General features: G+C 44.1%; 1 protein-coding gene across 2 annotated transcripts; it reads left to right on the forward strand.

Annotated features, from left to right (window-relative positions):
- Nucleotides 1-269: 269 nt before the first annotated feature.
- abcd3a (ATP-binding cassette, sub-family D (ALD), member 3a) lies at nucleotides 270-16374 on the forward strand. Of its 2 annotated transcripts, XM_004080836.5 has the most exons (23): nucleotides 270-456; nucleotides 1144-1180; nucleotides 1262-1360; nucleotides 2306-2394; nucleotides 3735-3804; nucleotides 3939-4036; nucleotides 4824-4947; nucleotides 5080-5136; nucleotides 5833-5975; nucleotides 6177-6246; nucleotides 6934-7003; nucleotides 7079-7176; nucleotides 8210-8301; nucleotides 9698-9789; nucleotides 9871-9937; nucleotides 10017-10080; nucleotides 11427-11504; nucleotides 12624-12689; nucleotides 12947-13036; nucleotides 13499-13618; nucleotides 13695-13799; nucleotides 14941-14997; nucleotides 15374-16374. In XM_004080836.5, the coding sequence occupies exons 1-23, from the start codon at nucleotides 347-349 to the stop codon at nucleotides 15449-15451; spliced, it is 1974 nt and encodes a 657-aa protein (XP_004080884.1). In that variant the 5' UTR covers nucleotides 270-346; the 3' UTR covers nucleotides 15452-16374. The 2 variants fall into 2 exon arrangements, with proteins under 2 accessions (XP_004080884.1, XP_078794806.1); XM_078938680.1 differs by lacking the exons at nucleotides 12624-12689; nucleotides 12947-13036.
- Nucleotides 16375-22725: the final 6351 nt, after the last annotated feature.

Genomic DNA, 22725 nt, shown 5'->3' on the forward strand with positions numbered 1-22725 from the left:
AAAAGACCTCTTGTACCTCTGTGTTTTTTGGTATTTTACATATGATAATTTTTGCACATTCTTTCTCTTAGAGCTTTCTAATTTTATTGTGCATACAAGAACAATAAAATAACATTCTGATTATAAATTCTTTAACATGTTCCCTTTTTAAATGAATCTGCACCTGACACATTACTTATTTTAAAGTAATTGTCATAAAAGACCATCTTCGAACTAAAGTGACGGTGGTCCTTGATTGAAATTTGAGAAGGCCCTTTTAAATAAAGTTATTTAAAAAAAGAGGGGGCGGAGCAGTTGTGGAAACAGGAAGAAGGCGGTGTCGTGTTCACCGGTCTGTGTCACAAACATGGCGGCCTTCAGCAAGTTTGTGACAGCCAGGAATTCGTCCGCGGTTGGCGGCCTTCTGCTGCTCATCTACCTGCTCCGTAAACGGCGCAGAACGCCGAAAGGTCACAGGTGAGTGACCAACACAACACTCTGCGACGGGAGACAGCTGCCGCGCTTGACGGCTTGTTGTTGGCGGCTGTCTGGGAGTGGGACATTTAGGGGTAATCGTCAAGTCGGGATTGGAGCCGGATTCAGCCTGGTTGACAGGCCGGTTCAGTTCGTCACACCGTGGTTTCGTCCTTGTCGTCAGTCCTCGAGTTATGGTCCAGGTGGCCTTCACAGGTACAGCGCGGCCCTAAAGTTCCAGCAGATAAGCCGGTCGTTGAACGTTGACCGGCTCGTAACGTCGCGTTATCTCGGTGACGGTCAGGAGGGGAAAGTTCGGGTGCTGGAACTGGACCACTGCGAACCGATGCATTGGTTCGGACCGAACCACCGAACCAGGCTTTGTTACTGTCCCAAGTATTGTTAAGCCACTTTTGGACCCACTGGACAGACGTGTGCAACCATGTGTCACCTGCTGTGGACATTTGTAACATGCTAACTCATAACTGAGCTCGGCACGCGCCGGGGCGCGTGCGTCTGTGGCTCGTGTCCTTGGGTCAGGTCGGAAGCCGGGAAACGAGCCACAGGCGTAAAACAAATCAAAACAGGTGTTTGATTAAAATAAAAGAATGGCAGAAATGTAATGAATGAAGATGTTCCTCACAGGGAAGACGTAGCAAAAACTCAGTTTGTCTCTGTTCTCCTCCCCAGTTCTAAAGGAGAGCCGACCTTGCTTCTCAACACAGAGGTTTGTTCCAACAGAGCAGCTTTTACCATATATTTTTCCCGGATGGAGCAGAATCTGACACATTGTGCTGTCTTCATGCAGAAAGATGGCAAAAGAGACAAGGCGGCCGTGGATAAAACCTTCTTCCTCCGAGTCCTTAAGATTTTGCGAATCATGGTGCCGGGAGTATTCTGCATGGAGGTACTGTCATGTTTGAGAGTATTTGGATCAGGAAAGTTTTCACAAAGGCTGATCACTAATGAAGGCTGTAGGAAACGCTGAGTCATCTTTAAACAACAATCCAGAATCACAAAAGTCGGTTTATTCTTTTCAAGCCCCAGCTTTTTCCCCACAGAGATGGAGAAGAACTAAAGAATCTTTGCTTTAAAAAAATCGATACCTAATTTAACTTCATATGCCACCCTTTTTTCCAGTATCTGTTTTTGTTTTAAGTCTTAATGTCTCACTCCGATCATCTTTTGATCTATTGTAAAATATTTCCCAGTGATCTTTTAATTAGGATGATGACGATTTTAGGCAAAATTTAAAAACCTTGTTGTTTTCTAGGATATAGTTTCTGCAGAGCGGCAGTAGTTCATCAGAACTTGTCATAGAGCAACGCCGCCTCCCCTCCCCTCCCCTCCCCTACCCTCCCTTTTCTGTTGCAGAGTGGAGCAAAGGGCTACCCTATTTTCTACATCACAAATACAATATTTTTTTCAAACTGTATTTTTTCATCTGCTCCTAAATAACAACAATTTGAATGAAGACATACTCAGAAATGCCATTTTAATCTTAATTTTGTTTATCTGTGTACTTAATGAGAAAAATGCCACAAGACCTTGTCAAAAAAACACTGTTTTCATCAGAGTGGGTCTTTAAGACTGGCCAGGTAATATTAATTTTAACTTTCTTCTGGAAAAATGGCCATAATATTCAATAATTTGCTCACCTCATTGCTGCACGTACCATAAGCATTCATGGTCTGAGATTTGACAGAAGTGTTTCTAATAGTGGAGGCAGAGCAAAACCTCTGCTGTGAAAGTGGAGATGACCAATTTTCAAAGGACAAAACCTTTGCCTTACTTAATGGTTTGCCATGTTTAATGGTTCCTCCCTGTTATTCATTGGCTGCGTTCCTCATAGACAACCTACCTGATCCTCATTGCCAGCATGCTGGTGACCAGAACCTACTGTGACGTGTGGATGATCCAGAACGGAACCATGATTGAAAGGTCTGACCTGTCTTCAGACTCTTTTTGTCCTGAGTCACGTCGTTGTTAGATGTGTGTGAACCACTGACTGTAGATGAGAACTGGACCGAGTCATTGTGACGTTACTCATAGATGATGCCTTACTTCGTGCTCTAACCAAATTAAGTTAATTTAGTCACCATTTTTTACAATACGGACGGCGCCATGTAGATGCCAGATGACGTTGGTAAGCAGTGATTGGCCCAAGTCTGTTGGAGTCATCGTTTCTATGGCAATCTCTCTCACCAATCAGGAGTGACCTTGTTAGAAGTTTACACCCTTGAAAATTGTGTTGGTAGAATCTGTCAATCAAAAGCGAGACCTCCTACTTTTATTGAGGCATCTGATTGGTCAGTTTATAACTTGAATAACTTAAACTACAGAAAAGTTTTCATTAAAAAATGAGGATTATCAAGAACAGGTTTAAAAAAAAAAAAAAAAAAAAAAGTTATCAGACCTGAAATGCTTACTCTGACATATAGAATGACTGAGCAATAGCAGTTTATTTCCCAGTAAGCGTCTATGGCTATATCTGAATTCCCTCCTTACTTCCTACCAAATAAAAAACTAAATAGTGCGGCACTGTAGTGTCCTTGATTTAAAAGCATTTTGTACACCAGTGTGTTCTGGTGATGAAAACTTGGATGTTTTATTAAAAAAATTATTACAATACTTCTTTTTATCTTCTTCTCAAAAATAGTTTGAACACAATGGATTGTGGTCCATATTCGCAAACCTCGTGAGCATTTATGCAGACTGTTTTTTTGCGGAGACAAATTTTTAGGGCACTAGATTTTGTAATTGAAGATTTGAACAGAACTACAAAATGCTGAACGCACTATATAGGGCACTTTGTAGTGTTTACAGAGATTTGGACACAATCTATGGGATTTTGGATTCTTGGCGCCTGCTGGTGCTTCCTGTTTGGATCACCAGGGGGAAGGGGCCGCTCCAGTTCTCATATACAACTAGTGGTGTGGATCCAGATTATAAATGGTGTAGGATCAGTATCAATGTAGTGTCTTTCTGTTAGATTATTTAAAGGCTATATGCAGCCTTGAAACTGTAAAAGATGTAAAGCCATTGAAGTTTCTGCAGAGTTTGCTGCAGGTTTCATTTCTCTGAGTTCTGATAACAGCAGAAAACAGAATTTAACTCTATAAAGGAAAGATGAAAGCTAGCATACAAAAAGATGTCATGACTTCTTTCAAACTAAAGAAGGGGTTCTGGATTTGAAAGTTCTAAGACGATGCAAGCTAACCCAGTTCTTCATGCTGTCTGGTTTTCTGCCTCCTTTAGCCTGTGTGTTCTCATCTTTGCAGTGCCATCATTGGTCGCTCAACCAAGGATTTCAAGAACTGCCTGTTCAGCTTCATCAAGTTCATGCCAGCTGTAAGTTTGAGAAGGATCCTTGGACTTTAGACTGTGGCCCTGCTGCTCGCGCACAGACTCAATGCTATTTTTCACAAACTGACACATAGGAGGTGCTGTTCTGGTCATGTTCGTCTGTGTGTTCCTTAATGCAGATCGCTCTGGTGAACAATCTGCTGAAGTTGGGCCTGAACGAGCTGAAGCTGAAGTTCAGAGAGAGGCTCACCAAGAAGCTCTATGACCAGTACCTGCAGTGAGTATAGCATCTTCATCACTATGGAAACTCATCATCCCTTAAGCCTCAAACGCAGCAGACTAGTCTCACAACCTTTGTGCTGTGCAGTCGTCATCCAGTTAATAGCTTAGTCCAGAGGGGTCGTACTGCACTTTTAGCTGCTAATAACCTGGAACAGCTGTTTTACTTGTAGAAGGCTGCAAAGACAGTGGTAGTTGGTTAAGAATTCGGTCTTCTATAGACCTGAGTTTGACAGAAATTTAAGCAAACCCAACCATTGTTGTTTCTAAACTACAATGAAAAACTTAAGTTTTTCATTGTAGTTTAGAAACAACAATGGTTGGGTTTGCTTAAACTTCAACTTAAGTTTGAGCCGGTTTAGCTCGTGCTGGTTTGCGGCGCCTTCCGTCCGTGAAACCCGGGTTCAACTCCGGGCTGAACTCCGGGCTGCTCCCTGTTCCCTTCTCTACCTCTGCCGGTTCCAAGCCCGGTTTGAGAAGGTTGCGTCAGGAAGGGCATCCGGCGTAAAACATTGCCAAATTTACCATGCGACTTGTTCGCTGTGGCGACCCCTGATGGGAGAAGCCGAAAGTGGAAGAATGAAAAACTTAAGTTTAAACTATGATTGGAATTAAGAGCAGAACTGTACAGTAAAATGCCTGGAAAACCTTTGAACTAAAACCTTTTTTTCTAAAATGAATACAATGCTACAAAAAGAACATTTTTCTGTTGTGATCAGCTTTAGTCTCCTGTAGGAAATTTGAAGTCATCAGAAAATCTGCCTGACCTTGAGTTTGCTTCATAGAGGTTTCACTTACTACAAAATGGGAAACTTGGACAATCGGATTGCCAATGCAGACCAGCTGCTGACCCAAGACGTGGAGAAGTTCTGCAACAGTGTGGTGGATCTGTACTCCAACCTCAGCAAGGTAAAATCAACTTGTGGTGCACAGACTCAAGTGTAGGAGTTCCAGCTGACAGAAGCTGCTAGCAAACCTGCAAAGAGTGGAATGAAGCAGTTGTGAGAGGATCACACCATCTTTCTGTTTGTCTGTCTGCAGCCTTTGCTGGACATCGGTTTGTACATCTTCAAGCTGACGAGCGCCATCGGAGCTCAGGTGAGGAAGAAACTCTCCAGAGTTTTTACTGGGTTATGGGTCCTTTATCTGAACTTTTTCTCCATCTGTTTCTTTTAGATGACTTTTCTTTCTCAAAAACAAACATGTTCAGTTTTTGCTTGTTTTTTTTTGTTAGTGGCGTTTTGCTTGAAGTCCTGCTGTTGTGAATGACTCTGCGAACAATTTTGTTGCGACAGTGTTCCGTCATTAATCATGGAAGTTACGCTCCAAAAATAACCACAATAGGTGAAATCTGCGCTGTAGGATTATAGGTGTTCTAAGGCTGTAAAACTCGCTGCACACTTTCTACACTTTTCTCTCAGACACGAATATTTTTACACTTTCAAAGTCCAAGCCTTCATAGAAATATAAGCCCAGGATTGGAGACTGAAAACAAAGATCTGCATGCGATTGAAGATTTGTGTAACTCTGGCTGAAAACATTCTTTACAGGAGACACGACACAGAGGGGTGATTGACAGTGCTCTAGAGCCAACCAGCATGCAGATTACTGTGCACTATTAAAAAAGAAAAGCTTTCCAAATTGCACTGAAAAAAATGTGATATAGTCAGGGGAACCCTGTATTACAATGTTCAAAAGTCAGGGCTTGTTTTATTAGAAAAATCGAATAAAAGGAGAAATTACCTAGCTAAAGATGCAAAGCTAAATGGGATTTGATGTGTGCTTTCTAACCAGGGCCCGACCATCATGATGTCCTACCTGCTGATCTCAGGCCTGTTCTTGACCAGACTGAGGAGACCCATCGGCAAGATGACGGTCACAGAGCAGCGCTATGAAGGAGAGTACCGCTACGTGAACTCCCGCCTCATAACCAACAGGTGAAATCTGCTGAGCTCATGTGCACTTCAGGGGGATGTGTGTGTGTGTGTGGGCACGCTTGTGGGTGCTTCTGTTGGGTTTATGGAGCTAGGTTTTTGTTTGCCAGCAGTGTTTCTGCTGTGAGGGAACTGTACGCATGTCTCCCGAGCCACAGCCAGTTTGTGTTTATACCAATGAGATTCTGTGTTTCCCTTCCTCAGTGAGGAGATCGCCTTCTACAACGGGAACACGCGCGAAAAACAGACCATTTACTCCACCTTCAAGAAACTGGTGCGTTAAAGCCTCTGCCTGTCACAGTGTGATCATGTGAGCAAAGCTTTTCAAAGTAAGAGCTTTTGTTTTTGATAGAAAGCAGATTGAGACTCAGCAGTGGTCACTCTCCTACATTTGGATGTCTGTAGCATACTCTACCCTGCCTGCTTTGGTGGCAGGGTAGAGGAGGTGTTGGTTGGAAAATCCCAATGATGCATCTGGTGAGATTAGACTTTAAAAGTCGGTTTTACATTTTTTTAATTTAGAAGCCAAATCTGCACAGAGAACTTGAACAGGAAGCTGTAGAAGTGGAGTCCGTGAGAATTCGTCATCCTGTTCTAGCAAGTTTAAGATTTTCCTGAATTTTTTTAACGTTTGCACTCATAACCACAGACATTTTAATCAGAGCATGCAGCAGAGGAAAAAGTATGGCTTGGGGGAATAATCCTTCAGGTCTTGTTTTTTTATTAACCTGCCCCACATAGGGAATGAGGGGCAATTAAAGTGCCACCACAAAAGTCTGAATCCACTGAAAGAACGCCACAATCCTCTTTGTGATGCTAAAACATCCACCCAAAGACTTGGCCACTCCCCATATCTAACAGTAACTGAAAAGGGGAAGAAGGTGGACAGTTTCTTGCTGTTTTTCAGCTTTAAAAATCCAGAGTGGTGATGTTTTTATTTAGTGACATTTCTGTCTTGCAGGTGGACCACTTGCACAGTTTCATCTTCTTCCGCTTCTCCATGGGTTTCGTGGACAGCATCATTGCAAAATGTGCGCAGACATAAAAGCAAATGAGCAGGCCGTTTGTGAAAGCCTTTCTCTGACCTGAGTGCCTCTCCTCTGCAGACATAGCCACCGTGGTGGGCTACCTGGTGGTCAGCCGGCCATTTCTGAACCTGTCCCACCCCCGACACCTGCAGAGCTCACACTCTGATCTTTTAGAGGCAAGTTGGACCACATCTGAATGACAGTTTTCTTGTACTTTGCACTTTTTCTGTCCCTTTAAAGTTTTTTTAAAATTTATTACTTATCCTACGTATTCCTTCATGTCCATATTTATGCCCTCTTCATCTTACTTTGTTCAATCTCCAAATCTTCCTTAGCCCTCATGCATTAGCAAAGAGACAGTGGCAGAGCAAAGTGTTTACACACATTCTTTTGTTTTATTCATCACCGATGGTTTCACTGCAAATGTGATCAATGAAGTAATGAGGGAAATCTCTGGTCTAGTAATTGTAATTTATTACCTAACTCCATAACTGACAAATAATAGTTCTAAAATTTAAAGATTTCTTTTTTATCTATAGGGCTGGAAATTAGGCAGAAAAATTGGTTTTAAAAAGATCTTAAAGTCTCAAAATTAACTTGAAGAAATATGCATCTATGATTTGATAATATCTTGCAAGTGAGACAATTTAGTTTCAACTTTGTTTGGATCAAACAAATGATGGTTTGTGGATAGCATAAAAGAGAGGTTTAGTTAAGTAAACCCAGCCGTGAAACAGAACTAAGACGAATTTTCCCCAAAAAGAACCTTTTCTCTGCACTAAACCATTCTTGTCCTCATTGGATACCATTAAAAGATCTGCTGTGATTATAAATGTATCTACAGATGGAAAGCCAGGAAGGTGCATCATTTCACTTTAGCCTGGATCTGCATCTGTGCTTTTTGGCTCTCTCTACAAAGAGATACATTTTGTTTTATAAGCCACTGGGAATGTTTGGCTCACTGGAATTTAGTGCTTTTAATGACCGGTCCAACTATATTACATTATGCTTTGCTGTTGCAAAAAAAACTGCCTCTTGATTGTGACCTTCTGGTGCTAAAACCGCTTTAAAGCCATGCTGCTTTAGTGACGTATGGTCATATACAACTAATGGACTTCACCTGTTCCACTAAAAAGCGCACAAAAACAACTGTACAGTGTGCTTCCAGAAGGTTTTATTTATTAGTAACCTCCCCTGTTGCTGGTGCAGGACTATTACCAGAGTGGCCGGATGCTCCTCAGGATGTCCCAGGCACTGGGCAGAATTGTTTTGGCTGGCAGAGAGATGACCCGCCTCTCTGGGTAAGTGCCCAACCAATGTCTCTAACATTTCAAATCACCTTCAGATACAGCAGAGGATTTGGAATGCTTCAAGAGTGCAAATCCTGATCTATTTACAGACTTTAACACCAACGCTTAAACTATCAACCACACAGCACCATGCTTTTTAGGAGCCGAGTTATGTGCAAAATTTGTGAGTTGTGATTTTTACGCCACGTAGAGAAAATTCCAAGAGTTTCAACAGTTTTTGATGGGTTTTATCAAAATGCCCTTTAAGGAATTATTTAGATTTTATTGCAACAGTAGTCCCCCTGATCTCACTTTTTACGTTTTACTGGATAGAGTTCTATGTGCGTATGAATGTTCCAGACTACAGGATCGTCACACATTTGAGGCAGATTTGACCATCTGACCACATTTATGCTAGGTACACACCGAGGTGTGGTGCATTCAAGAATGCACAAAACGTGGGTTTTTGTATGTGCTTTTAGGTCATGGGGTTTAGGTCATGTCCCCACCCAATATTGGCACATGTGCCTACAGTTGGAAGAGGCTTGGTGTGAAATGTAAAAGGCTTTTTCTTTCACAACTCTGTTCCGACATATGAAAGACTTGGTTTCAAATAATTACGGTAGGGCACAAACCGAAGTTTGGTGCGTGGTCAAAGTTCAACAGGTTTAACTTTTGACGCTTGCTGTATCACCATGCCTTTTGGATGTAGAGCCAAGAAACAGTTGTAGAAACGTGTGTAGCTATGCAGAAATTGGAGAGTTTTGAAAGTTGAAACTTGAAACGCGTTTTTACACATGGTTACATTGACTTTTCATTGGAAGCTGTTGCTCGAACACGCGTTTCCGGGCCCGGTGTGAACATAACAGCAATAAAATCAGTCAAACTGAGCACTGAGGAGACTGAACTGTGCATAGCGAGTTGACAAATTCTAGAGATTTGTTTTGAAGCTGGATGTTTAAGTAAATCCCACATTAATGTGGCACGAATCTAATGGAATAGAGGCGGTGACCTACTCGATGGCACAGGATGTGGATGTGATGTGGCAGACTTGTTCCCTTCATATTTGCTGATCACACCGTGGTTGTGTCCGAATTCCTTTACTAATCACTATATACATTGCGTTCGCCATTGTGTACAGTTGTGTAAATCTTTAATTCCAAAATCCAGTGCCTTAGAAAGTCCCTATGAAAAACCAGTGTGCATCGACGCTCACTAGATTGGCCAATAAAGACCACAATGCACTGAGTTTGAACTTTTTTTGTGAGGGAAAAAAAAAAAAATGTTTTAAACCATCCACATTTTCATCATCAGATCAGTTTTTTAATAAAGAGTCTTCATAGTTTATTATATTTTTACGTGGTGAATTTTTGTCCTCATGTTGGTACGGCCTGTTTATTTCCCATAGATTCACTGCTCGGATCACTGAACTGATGATGGTTCTGAAGGAGCTGAATGCTGGCAAATATGAGCGCACCATGGTTTCCCAGCAGGAGACGGGTACAGAACACGGCCTCCACACAGATCTGCCCCTGCAGTCACTCTCACATCTGAATGTCCATTCTTGTTTGTTTTATGCAGACACTACAGAGAATAGGCCTCTGGTTCCTGGACGAGGGCAAATCATCCACAGAGACCACATCATTCAGTAAGTCAGTCGCTCTGGAGACTGGAGTCTTGTCAGTTTGCAACACCTTTTTCTTAAAGAGACTTTTTTTATTTTCTAGATTTGAGCACACGCCCCTCATGACCCCCAACGGGGACATGCTCATCAAAGACCTAAACTTTAAGGTAAACCTGCTGACACCAGCTTCTGAAGAAGGGTTGTTGCTTAGCAACGACCTGAGAACTTTCAGATTTACACTTTTTTTGGAGAGGTATTGTCCACTTTCAGGTGGAAACTTGTGTTGCAGTTCTGACTCTGATAGCAGGCCAGCATATCCTTTTCTGAAAGCTGTGTTCACCGTCAAACAGCTTTTGCACCTTTAGCTCAACCTTGAGCCTTAAAGTTCATCTCAGAGCATCAGTCGCTTTGCAGAAAAATCTGAACAGTGGTTCAGATGACTTAAGTCTCACTTTAAACCGTTGCCGCACACATTGCACACATGTTGGATCTGTGTTACTAATGCCCCTCGCAAAGAGTGCAAACTCGTCTGCTGTTGCTTTAGGATTTGCTGATAATCCACCCAAAATATTTGCACCTGGATAACAGGTGCAAACAAGATATTAAAAGAAGGACTGCTGAAGGTTTGCTGTTGTTTGCAAACTTTAAGTCAAAACAATGCAGAGGAGCGATGAGTTGAAGTTGTGAGATGGTTGATGCCCAATAATAAAACAGACGGCAGCCTTTAAAGATGATCTGAAGCCTCAAATCCAGAAGCGGTCTTCTGTCATATGAGCTGTGAGGTAAGACACTTGGGTCATTACAGAAGACCCACTCTGCACCTGATGATGGTCGATGGTACCCTGGGAAGTGTAAGGCGGGGGTTGAGGGTTCTCAGCTGCCCCCAGAGTAAAGAAGCTCTGGTGTTGTGGAGAAAAATGAAAGAGATGGAACATGAGGACTGGGAAAAACTGGAAAATAGAAATGACTTGTCAGCAGTATAAAAAATTCTATGATAACACAGTCGATATTTTTTGTGGCAGGCATGCAAATATCTGATGTTCTAAAGTAATCTGACCAATGGCATTGGTGACAGATGAAGATTAAAACCAAATCTCTTGTGTTTGCAGGGTTCAGAGCAAACTCATCCCTGCAACACTCACTGCAAGCATGAACGAAATGCAGCCAAAAGTCTCACATCTCAGTAGCTCTCATTTAGAAGATGCTGATGTTTGTGTGATAGTTTACTTGCGTTATGTCAGTTTCAAATCGGTGCTTGCAAGTTTTCTTTGGATGAAATGTTCTGGGGTCAGAGTCTGAACCAACAAACTACACCTGTAAAGTGGTCAGTTTACCTAAAATGTGTGGGCTGAATGAATATACACTGAGAGCCTAAAGAACGTCAGTTCTGCCCTGGAGATTACAGGGAAGTCTGCAACAAGTCCGGTGGAAAGCCATGCATGCATGTATGTAGATAACTTTGTGATGGAAACGGAATGAAACGGCTAACCTGATCATGATTTGTGTTGTGAAGGTGACGTCGGGCAACAACGTTCTGGTGTGTGGACCTAACGGATGTGGGAAAAGTTCTCTGTTTCGAGTCCTTGGAGAGGTAAGAGTAGTGGTTTGGAATGGAGCTTATCTGAGCATGCTCAGTCTGCACACTGCACCACAGACATGACTTCAGCTTCCTGTCACTGACAGAGTAAAGCTCTGTCTCCACTAACTATTTCATGGGTTCTGCATGTAAACAGGACCTGGGTTTGAACACTGGAGTAGCTGCTCCACTTCATCACTCTGTACATGAATTCAGCGGAGCGCCACAGAGAGTCTCACAGGGGATGGGAGGGTGTTACAGTGATAAATGATGTAGAAATTGTTCTAAGCAGTGGAGAGGTGTAATTACATGCTTCACTTCAAAACTCGACCTGATGGAATCACAGAGGCCAGTGTGACTTTTTAGAATCATTGGATCTGGAACTGTACATTCACACCGACGTTTAGCATATGGCGTTCACACTGGACTGTGGTTACACGATACTAGAGAGGCTTGGTGTGAAACGTCAGAAACGGTGCCAGTCTTGTGAATTTGGCTTTAGGCCTTTTCTTTCACAGCTCTATTCTGATTTATGAAAGACTTTGTGTCAATGAATTCCATCTGGAAACAGACTGCAATTATTCATTTCTCCTCCATGATCAGTTTTCAAGTGGTTGGTATTTGGAAACTATCCATACGTCACTACCAACTCCAAGTCCCTGACTGGCGAAAGTTCATTGGCAGAGCCCAAACTGGTGGAAACCTGCACAGCTATGCGTGAACGTGAGAGTTTTGAACACTGAAGCCCGAAATAGGCATATACGTGCGAACATTGGAAGACGTTGATTGAACATGCATTGCTGCCAACAGGAATTCACCCACTGGACACTAAAAGAAAAGCTTGAAGGGAGTTCTTTGAGTCTCCCAGTCTGTTTGGATCTGCTGAGATTCTGTTACCTGAACTCAAATGCAGAGTGAATTACTGACCCGTGGAATCTCCTGAACCTTTAGGCCTTTAAAACTCCAACAGAAGCCTGGAGCTCAGAGCTTTGGTAGGCCTCACATGTCGCATGGTCTTCAGGCTGTTAAAGCAGCTGGGAGGGAAACGGCTGAACCGTGGAGTGACAGGAGAAAGACTGGTCCTTGAATGCAGACGTAGCTAAGTGACTTGTGTTTCTTCTTCACTGTGAACAGTTGTGGCCTCTCTTTGGCGGAGAGCTCACCAAACCAGAGCGAGGGAAGCTCTTCTACGTTCCTCAGGTCAGTCGGTGGTTGAAAATAGAAAATCTTTAATGAGGCATTAAAAAATAGCAGCCTTGAACATTTTCATTTTGAACAACGTTCAGACTGACTTTATGTTTACTTTCATAGTTTTTTTGTGTATCAAAGACTTGCTTGTTTGTTTTCCCTGAGTTCGGAGATAGAAGGCAGTATAATAATCTGATTTCTCTGAAAGTTGTCCGAGCAGCCTGGGAACTGTCCGGAATATTTCATTCCATTGGCTGCTGTTTCCACAGAGACCCTACATGACTCTGGGCACTCTGAGGGATCAGGTGATTTACCCCGACACCTGTGAGGAACAGAGGAGGAAGGGCATCTCTGATCAGGTTGGCCTTCGTTCTACCTTTGTGCTCTCCTCATCCTCAGCTGCTCTGATGGTTATGCAATTAAACCAGACAGTAAAGAGCTCGTCATCTGCTGAAAAAATAGTTTTATTTTTCAATCGTTCATTCCCTGAGTTAAAATGTTGCAGATGCTGGGAGCTGCTGTCAGAGGCAGCTGCCAATCAAACTTGGCCCCGCCCATTCTGACTATTTCTGGAGTTGTGTGCGGAGTAAGCTCCAGTGAAGTTCACTCATCAGGTTCTGATGGAGGACATCAGAGGGTCTACAGTTGAGCTGAGCTCAGTATTGATGAAGCTGCATGTGGATTCTGGATTTGGATCTTGATGACATGCAGACAACAGATGGCATCTTTTTTTTACATCAGCCGCACTTTCTGAATCAGTGTTGTGTCGAAGTAAATATCAAGTAGTGTCAAGAAATATTTTTGTGTACATCTGTGTGTAGGTTTTGAAGCAGTATCTGGACAACGTTCAGCTGGGTCACATCCTGGACAGAGAGGGTAGCTGGGATTCGGTCCAGGACTGGATGGATGTTCTCAGTGGAGGAGAGAAGCAGAGGATGGCTGTACGGACCCTTCCCTAAGCTCAGTCGGACTGTTAGTGGATTTTTCAAAGTGACTGATAATTGTGTATTTGTGCAGATGGCCAGATTGTTCTACCACAAACCCCAGTTCGCCATCTTGGACGAGTGCACAAGTGCAGTTAGCGTGGACGTGGAGGACTTCATCTACAGTCACTGCAAAACGGTGAGGAGCGACAGAAGCAGCATGTCTGACACACAGCTGCAGAAACTGCTGCATTTGGAGATCAGTTCTGTTCAGCGTTCTGTTCTTTGTGCCAATTCACAGCAGCCATCATCAGAATCATCATCTGTACTTTATTAAGGCTAAAATAAGACGAGTCTGCAAATTTGATAGATGCAGACACAACCAGTTTAAAACACAAGGTGAAAACAGAATGTTTTTTTTTTTAACTGGAAGACAAATCTAGAACAAGACATTCTGGACGATCACTGACCCTGAACTGCACCTTTGAAAGGTTCTCGGTTACATGGTCTACAAATCAACGAAAAAGAATGTTTCATTAACTTTTGAATGTGCAATAAAAGGACAAATATAAAAACCTCTAAGGTTAGAACCTTACATGGATCGGTAGAATCTTCTCTAGCAGCAGATTTCTGTTTGGTCTCATGCGTCTCTAAGGGTGCATTACCACTGTCAGGTAAATCGCTAATTTTATCGCTATCACGATATCAAGCTGTGTGATACAGATATAGCAAAAGTCTGCAAAAATTGCAAATAATGGCAATCTTAAATGTGCTAAAACAATCTTATAGCAGCTTGAACTATTTAGCAAATCAAATAAATCCCTTTATGCATTTAACCAATCGGATGGTCTCCTTTTCGCTCGCCTCCTGTGTAGACGAGGGTCACTTGGAGTGTATTTTATGTTGACTCTTATTTAAATGAAACTGTTGCAGTGAAATGGAAAATATGTTTTTGCTGTTTGTTTGTGTATCAAAAGTTATATTGTCATCGCAATATTGATGACTAATATCGTGGGTTTTCCCTCATATCATGCATCCCTACTGTCAGGTTTCATCCGCTCCAGCATTGTTTGGTAAATGAGAAACCTCATCCAGTTGTCCATCCAGAGGTTGATCTCATGATCTGTGTTCTTTTACAAATATGCCAACATATTCAGAAAAATTAGAGTTGAAGAGATTTCCAGCCCTTTAAACATCAGTAAAACATAGTTTGATGGAACGTTTGATTAAGGAAGGAGTATGGACTTAACATCATCACATCACTTTGAATTGCGTCTTTGCAAATAAAGATGTCTCAACACGTACAACCACATATACTGACATCTTCCTTGACTCCACAGGTGGGCATCACTTTATTCACGGTGTCTCATAGAAAGTCTCTGTGGAAGCATCATAAAGTAAGTCCTACATGTTCCTCTGCGAGGTTTTTTAGACATTTTGAGACCTCTTTGTGAAAGTGAAGGCAGCAACTCATTTCTACAGCAGAAGCAGATGATTTCTGTTCACAGCCGTTTTTCTGATCCTCTTGACGTTTTTCTGAACCATGAGCCACTTGTTATCTATCAGAATGACTATCTAATCTCATGTTTTGTCTATTTTGCCACGTGTTGAGGTCACATCGTTCTCTATATGGTCAAATAAATCCCAACGTTTAAGCTGTTTTCCTGGATGTGAAGAATATTTCAACATTCTTGTTTACTCAGAAGGGCAGACCGCTCTCACACAGCATCTCTGCTTTTGTCTCCCGGTTTCCTCTGCGTCTTCTTTCTGAAGTTTTACCTTCACATGGACGGCAGAGGCAACTACGAGTTCAAGCCCATCACAGATGAAACCGTCGAGTTTGGCTCCTAACCGTCTGCTGACATGAATGAAGTTCTGCCGTTGAAATCTGTACATTAATTCTTTGCACTTCAGGTACAACTTGAAAATGATGTTTTTAATCATGGAAGCTTTTTGTCTTCTACTAAAGTCACTACTGTCTCTTCTCTTGATCATTAATTGTGTTTAACATGGATGTGTGAGGGGAGGTGTCACTGCCGTGTTTTAGTTTTTTTTGTTGTGACTTTTATTGTCTCGATGAGCTCACACGGTGCCGGTCTACAGAGAAGAACAGCCTTCTGGGATCTTCCTGATCATCCACTTTATGACAGGTGATGCTGCTGCTTGGAAGACCTTTAGCTCTGTTCCGTCACCAGGGCTCAGCCCAACGTGTCTGTTTTTTTTCTGTGGAGACGAACGGCTGAAATCAGAACCATGGTGGGAGTTTTTCTCCATCAGAATGAACCCAGAGGGCAAACACTGGATTTGTAGTCCAGGTTACAGCCACATCAAGGCCAACCGTTCCTTCCTCTTTAAAATCCTTTGGACTGAGTGAACCTGTTTGTGCCGCTTCACCAGCAGGTGGTGCTGTAGGCTTCTAGCATGAAATGATGCGTTATTGCAGATACTGCTGCAACAGTCAACACTGTTCTGGAAGGTTCCTCTGCTTTGTTCTGCTGCAGAACCTTAGCTGTTCAGTGCTGCACTTGACCTCCTGCGCTGCCATGCATCACCAACAGAGCTCACGATCCCGTTCTGGTCTCAACTGAAGTTTTTCCACATTTTAGTGTTCCATGTTCTGCCAAGTACTTGGTTTGATTTTGTAATTCCTCCTGTTAATGGTTTTCGTCATCTGTAGTCGTTTTGTAAACACAAAAAATGATTTTTTTTCTAACAAAAGAAGCAGCTGAGTGTTCATATGACCATCCTCCAAATAAAAGTCTTTTATGAACAAACTGCTGCGTAACCATAGCAATGACTTCTTTTGCTTCCGTTACTGACACACTCATGTGTGTCTAAAATTTAAAAGGCAAAAAAATGACAAATCTGGAATTTTATTTTGGTGAGTCTGACTGCATGTTGTAGAGAATGTGGGTGCAGATCATGCTAACAGCAGCAGAGGCTTGATTATGAACACAAAGCAGCCTTAAATGTGGGTAATATGACTAATAGTGCTCTGATGGTTTTAGTCTACTATAGAACAGTAACTGTGTGAGAAATAAAATACTTTAACAATCAAGTTTCCTTGGGAAGTCACCAAACACCTGAAAGTTGGTCCGGTCCATCGCATTCACTTCTTTGTCCCCTCTAATACAGGAATGAATAATAATGAATAATGCACTTCAACATTTGGGAGTAATTTCAATTAAATCAGATTGAGGGTAAAAATCTTTCTGCCTTGTTTTCTTTACTGAAAATCTCATTTTTCACAGCTGTACTGTTTCAGAGCTTGTGGTACAAATGACAATTTGAACATTTTAACTGAAATGTGTTAAGGATTTGTTTAGAATAAATGTCCACCATTGTTTGCCAACAGTTTGACTTCCTGCCATTGACTGGATTTCAGAACAGGACTGTGACAGCACCCATAAAAAATGGTTTACTTCCAGCTACAATGAAATGAAATCTATCCGTGCAATATGAGCAAAATATATGTAGTGGCTGTTAAAGGCATAAAAGTCCAGATTTTATTTTTCATTTCTGATGACGAAGATTCTCTTCCAAACCATGTTCCTATTACAAAGTTATCAGCTGCAGCTCAGAGAGGTCCCTGTTTAAGGGCAAACGCTTATATAAACGGACATCAAGACGCCAGGTCATCTTTGTGAGGAGCTGTTCTCAACTGATCCCCTTAGTAAAATAAGGGTTCACTAAAAAAAACCCCTGCTTCAACAGTGTCAATCTTTGTGCAGCTTCTTCACCTCAAGGCTAACCAGCTTCCTTTGCGTAATTCAGTTGCAATAATTAGCTTTCCTTCCTTTGAAGCTTTCACAAGTGTGTGAACATTGACTACTCTGAAGAGTAGTCTGTTTTTTACATCTCACTTTGTCACAGCTGTTTTTCCTTATGTGTTTAAGAATTCCAGGTAAAGTCTTCAAATCCTGATTTAGAAGTTGTATTTGGATCTGGACCATTTCAATAATCTGGTTCCAACATCACACAGAACTAATTCTAGAAATTTCAAGATTGGTCCGGATGATTCCAAACATTTCACAGATGAATTTTTCTTGATGTTTTCTGAGGTTGATGAACGACGTCTGAGCTAAACATCGATCAGAGTAAAGAATACTTTTTAAATTAATTTGTGCTGTCCTGATGCTGTTACAACGGGGATTGTGTGAATTTTGGATACACAGAGTTTGTTTTTGTCTAATTTTATTGTATACTAGGCTAACTTTCATTTTTATATCTTTTCCTTTCACTTTACTTTTGGGTTTTGGATCAGAAAGAAGAGAGTGAAGAGGATTTATAGGGGAAAGCATGGGTAACAGAAGAAGGAGGTAAAATTGAGTTTGTGTATTAGACGGTGGTGTGTGTCAGAATAAGCCATGTACAAACCAAAAGGTGGGATTTCAATTGGGTTGCTGGGGGGCTTGTTGGATTATTGGACACCTCAAGCACCCAAGGTCTCCACATTTCTTAGTACGGGTGTGTATTGGCACACCCCTACTTTATTTATTCATTTAAATATACCAAATAAAATAAAAAATAAAACAGAGAGGTTAATCATTTCAAATGATCACAAGCCTTTGATATTGTTAAAAGACAAGATTTAAAAGTGGAGGAGTCAGCAGTAAGAAAGTCAAAGTGAGGCCTGGAAGAGATAAAAGCGTTTTCCAAAGCAAAAACACGACAACCTGTCGTGTGGTTCGCTGTGGCACATGAAGTCCAAAGCAGCCTAACAGCTAAGAGTCGATCTTGGCGGTCATTGTGTTCCTCAAAAAAGGTGAGATTCTAGTCTTGGGATGCTGAAAAATGTGAAGATGTTGGTAATCTGGAGATAAAACTGAAGTCAAAACTATATATGTGCCTCTGGTTCGACATCAGAAATTTGTGTTGTACCTTCTCCAAGTGTTTAAAGTTGAGCTGGCAGCAAAATCTGGTCACACCATAAGTTTACATAATATGCAGCCACCAGCTCTCCAACATTACCAGGATATTACTAAGAAAGTTGCATCCAAAGTGGATTTGCATTTATTTTTATAAAATATCGAGTTTGATGCAGGTTTTATCCTTTTATTTTCTTGTCTTTATTTGCCATGCCTTAAAGACTGCGGAGAGAATCCACACTTGCAAAGGGAGAACATGCAAACTCCGCACAGAAAGGTCCCCATTGATATTGTGTTTTTTCATGTCCCCCAGCCGGGACTTGAACCGGAGGCCTTTTTGCTGTGAGGCAAGAGGGCTAACCACTGCGCCACCGTGCAGCCAAAGAAAGAAAATGTTATATTTAAATATCTAACTTCCAGGAAGATCTTCAGAACGTGTGTGGAAGACCTGCAACATGTCAAGCAGATTTTACTCGCAAATGTCAGAGTACATTTTATTTTATATATGCCTACCAAAAAAAGGGAAGATAGTAAAAGTAATTATACTTTTACTATCCCATTTAAAAATGAAAAAAATACCCAAACTAGAAAAACAAAAATTCAAACCCTTAGAAATAAAAACAAAATCTAAGTACTTTAAGAGAAGTTTAATGTAAATACTGAATTTAAGTTGTCAAAATGTTTGGATTTTTTCCCTTTGTATTTTTTTTTGGCTTGGTTAGTTTCTCAAAGTTAGCCTAAATCAGTTTGTTGGTTCCGTATTTTGCTAATTGTCTGAAATTTAATTCATTTGAATATTTATACTTTTAATGACAGTCCATATTTGAATTGAAGTGTATAGTTGAAGTGTATATTTGAATAATTATTTATAATTTCAAAACCGAAACATAATGTACCTGTTTTGTAAAAAGAAGGTGACACAATAAATTTACTCCTCACACATTGAGAAGGAACTTTAAATAACTTTAAATAAAAATGACATTCTAAAAAAAAAAAGAAAAAGGACTTGACTTGCATCAAGAATGAGTAGGATGTGTTGGAGAGTATCCAAAATAAAACTTCCTTCAGATTTAAAGGGAAAAGCTTGGGTTGTGTTTTTCTCTCTCTGTGGTTTACTACCAACACTCTCACAGACTGGTACCAGTTCGTATAGCAGGGACTATGGGAGCACTGGCTCTCACCACACACAAGCAAGTGCAGTTTATGAAATCCTTGGTCTTTCTGCAACTGGAATCTGCCCACAGATAGCACTTGGGGAGCTGTTCTCTCTCAGAGAATATTTATGAAAGTTTGGTGCCATTTCAATAAGGAAGATCTACCTCAATGTCCAGGTATGCTGGTTTTCCCCGTTCTCCCCACTTTCATCCCGTTCTCCCCACCTTTGCCCTGTTCTCCCCACTTTTGCCCCGTTCTCCCCACCTTTGCCCCGTTCTCCCCACTTTTGCCCCGTTCTCCCCACTTTCATCCCGTTCTCCCCACCTTTGCCCTGTTCTCCCCACTTTCATCCCGTTCTCCCCACTTTCATCCCGTTCTCCCCACCTTTGCCCTGTTCTCCCCACTTTTGCCCCGTTCTCCCCACCTTTGCCCCGTTCTCCCCACTTTTGCCCCGTTCTCCCCACTTTCATCCCGTTCTCCCCACCTTTGCCCCGTTCTCCCCACTTTCATCCCGTTCTCCCCACCTTTGCCCCGTTCTCCCCACTTTCATCCCGTTCTCCCCACCTTTGCCCCGTTCTCCCCACTTTCGTCCCGTTCTCCCCACCTTTGCCCCGTTCTCCCCACTTTCGCCCCGTTCTCCCCACCTTCGCCCCGTTCTCCCCACCTTCGCCCCGTTCTCCCCACCTTCACCCCGTTCTCCCCACTGTTGCCCCGTTCTCCCCACTTTCGTCCTGTTCTCCCCACCTTTGCCCCGTTCTCCCCACTTTCATCCCGTTCTCCCCACCTTTGCCCCGTTCTCCCCACTTTTGCCCCGTTCTCCCCACTTTCATCCCGTTCTCCCCACCTTTGCCCCGTTCTCCCCACTTTCGTCCCGTTCTCCCCACCTTTAACCCGTTCTCCCCACCGTTGCCCCGTTCTCCCCACTTTCGTCCCGTTCTCCCCACCTTCACCCCGTTCTCCCCACCGTTGCCCCGTTCTCCCCACTTTCGTCCCGTTCTCCCCACCTTTGCCCCGTTCTCCCCACTTTCGTCCCGTTCTCCCCACCTTCACCCCGTTCTCCCCACCGTTGCCCCGTTCTCCCCACTTTCGTCCCGTTCTCCCCACCTTCACCCCGTTCTCCCCACCGTTGCCCCGTTCTCCCCACTTTCGCCCCCTTCTCCCCACCTTTGCCCCGTTCTCCCCACCGTTGCCCCGTTCTCCCCACTTTCGACCCCTTCTCCCCACCGTTGCCCCGTTCTCCCCACTTTCGCCCTATTCTCCCCACTTTCACCCCGTTCTCCCCACCTTCGCCCCGTTCTCCCCACCTTCGCCCCGTTCTCCCCACCTTTGCCCCGTTCTCCCCACCGTTGCCCCGTTCTCCCCACTTTCGCCCTGTTCTCCCCACTTTCGCCCTGTTCTCCCCACTTTCGCCCCGTTCTCCCCACCTTCGCCCCGTTCTCCCCACCGTTGCCCCGTTCTCCCCACTTTCGCCCCGTTCTCCCCACCTTCGCCCCGTTCTCCCCACCGTTGCCCCGTTCTCCCCACTTTTGCCCCGTTCTCCCCACTTTCGCCCCGCTTTCGCCCCGTTCTCCCCACCTTCGCCCCGTTCTCCCCACCTTCGCCCCCTTCTCCCCACCGTTGCCCCGTTCTCCCCACTTTCGCCCTATTCTCCCCACTTTCGTCCCGTTCTCCCCACCTTCACCCCGTTCTCCCCACCGTTGCCCCGTTCTCCCCACTTTCGTCCTGTTCTCCCCACCTTTGCCCCGTTCTCCCCACTTTCATCCCGTTCTCCCCACCTTTGCCCTGTTCTCCCCACTTTTGCCCCGTTCTCCCCACCTTTGCCCCGTTCTCCCCACTTTTGCCCCGTTCTCCCCACTTTCATCCCGTTCTCCCCACCTTTGCCCTGTTCTCCCCACTTTCATCCCGTTCTCCCCACCTTTGCCCCGTTCTCCCCACTTTCGTCCCGTTCTCCCCACCTTCACCCCGTTCTCCCCACCGTTGCCCCGTTCTCCCCACTTTCGTCCTGTTCTCCCCACCTTTGCCCCGTTCTCCCCACTTTCATCCCGTTCTCCCCACCTTTGCCCCGTTCTCCCCACTTTTGCCCCGTTCTCCCCACTTTCATCCCGTTCTCCCCACCTTTGCCCCGTTCTCCCCACTTTCGACCCGTTCTCCCCACCTTTAACCCGTTCTCCCCACCGTTGCCCCGTTCTCCCCACTTTCGTCCCGTTCTCCCCACCTTCACCCTGTTCTCCCCACCGTTGCCCCGTTCTCCCCACTTTCGTCCCGTTCTCCCCACCTTTGCCCCGTTCTCCCCACTTTCGTCCCGTTCTCCCCACCTTCACCCCGTTCTCCCCACCGTTGCCCCGTTCTCCCCACTTTCGTCCTGTTCTCCCCACCTTTGCCCCGTTCTCCCCACTTTCGTCCCGTTCTCCCCACCTTCACCCCGTTCTCCCCACCGTTGCCCCGTTCTCCCCACTTTCGCCCCCTTCTCCCCACCTTTGCCCCGTTCTCCCCACCGTTGCCCCGTTCTCCCCACTTTCGACCCCTTCTCCCCACCGTTGCCCCGTTCTCCCCACCTTTGCCCCGTTCTCCCCACTTTCGCCCCCTTCTCCCCACCTTTGCCCCGTTCTCCCCACCGTTGCCCCGTTCTCCCCACTTTCGCCCCCTTCTCCCCACCTTTGCCCCGTTCTCCCCACCTTTGCCCCGTTCTCCCCACTTTCGCCCTATTCTCCCCACTTTCACCCCGTTCTCCCCACCTTCGCCCCGTTCTCCCCACCTTCGCCCCGTTCTCCCCACCTTTGCCCCGTTCTCCCCACCGTTGCCCCGTTCTCCCCACTTTTGCCCTGTTCTCCCCACTTTCGCCCTGTTCTCCCCACTTTCGCCCTGTTCTCCCCACCGTTGCCCCGTTCTCCCCACTTTCGCCCCGTTCTCCCCACTTTCACCCCGTTGTCCCCACTTTCGCCCCGCTTTCGCCCCGTTCTCCCCACCTTCGCCCCGTTCTCCCCACCTTCGCCCACGTTTTCCCCACCTTTGCCCCGTTCTCCCCTTCTGACTCCTTGATTCTGGCCTTATTCATCATCATTATCTGGGCTCTGGGGTCTCTTCACTTGGTCTGAGGTCATC

Source organism: Oryzias latipes, chromosome 20 (assembly GCF_053564925.1).
Source record: "Oryzias latipes strain Hd-rR chromosome 20, Olatipes_Hd-rR_3.1".
Lineage (NCBI taxonomy): Eukaryota > Metazoa > Chordata > Actinopteri > Beloniformes > Adrianichthyidae > Oryzias > Oryzias latipes.

Bases quoted from the DNA above. Each gene is read 5' to 3' on its own strand.
- abcd3a (XM_004080836.5), top strand. From the start codon at position 347: ATGGCGGCCTTCAGCAAGTTTGTGACAGCCAGGAATTCGTCCGCGGTT. The intron at 457-1,143 runs GTGAGTGACCAA...TCTCCTCCCCAG, and splicing joins AGAACGCCGAAAGGTCACAG to TTCTAAAGGAGAGCCGACCT. The intron at 6,247-6,933 runs GTGCGTTAAAGC...TCTGTCTTGCAG, and splicing joins ACTCCACCTTCAAGAAACTG to GTGGACCACTTGCACAGTTT.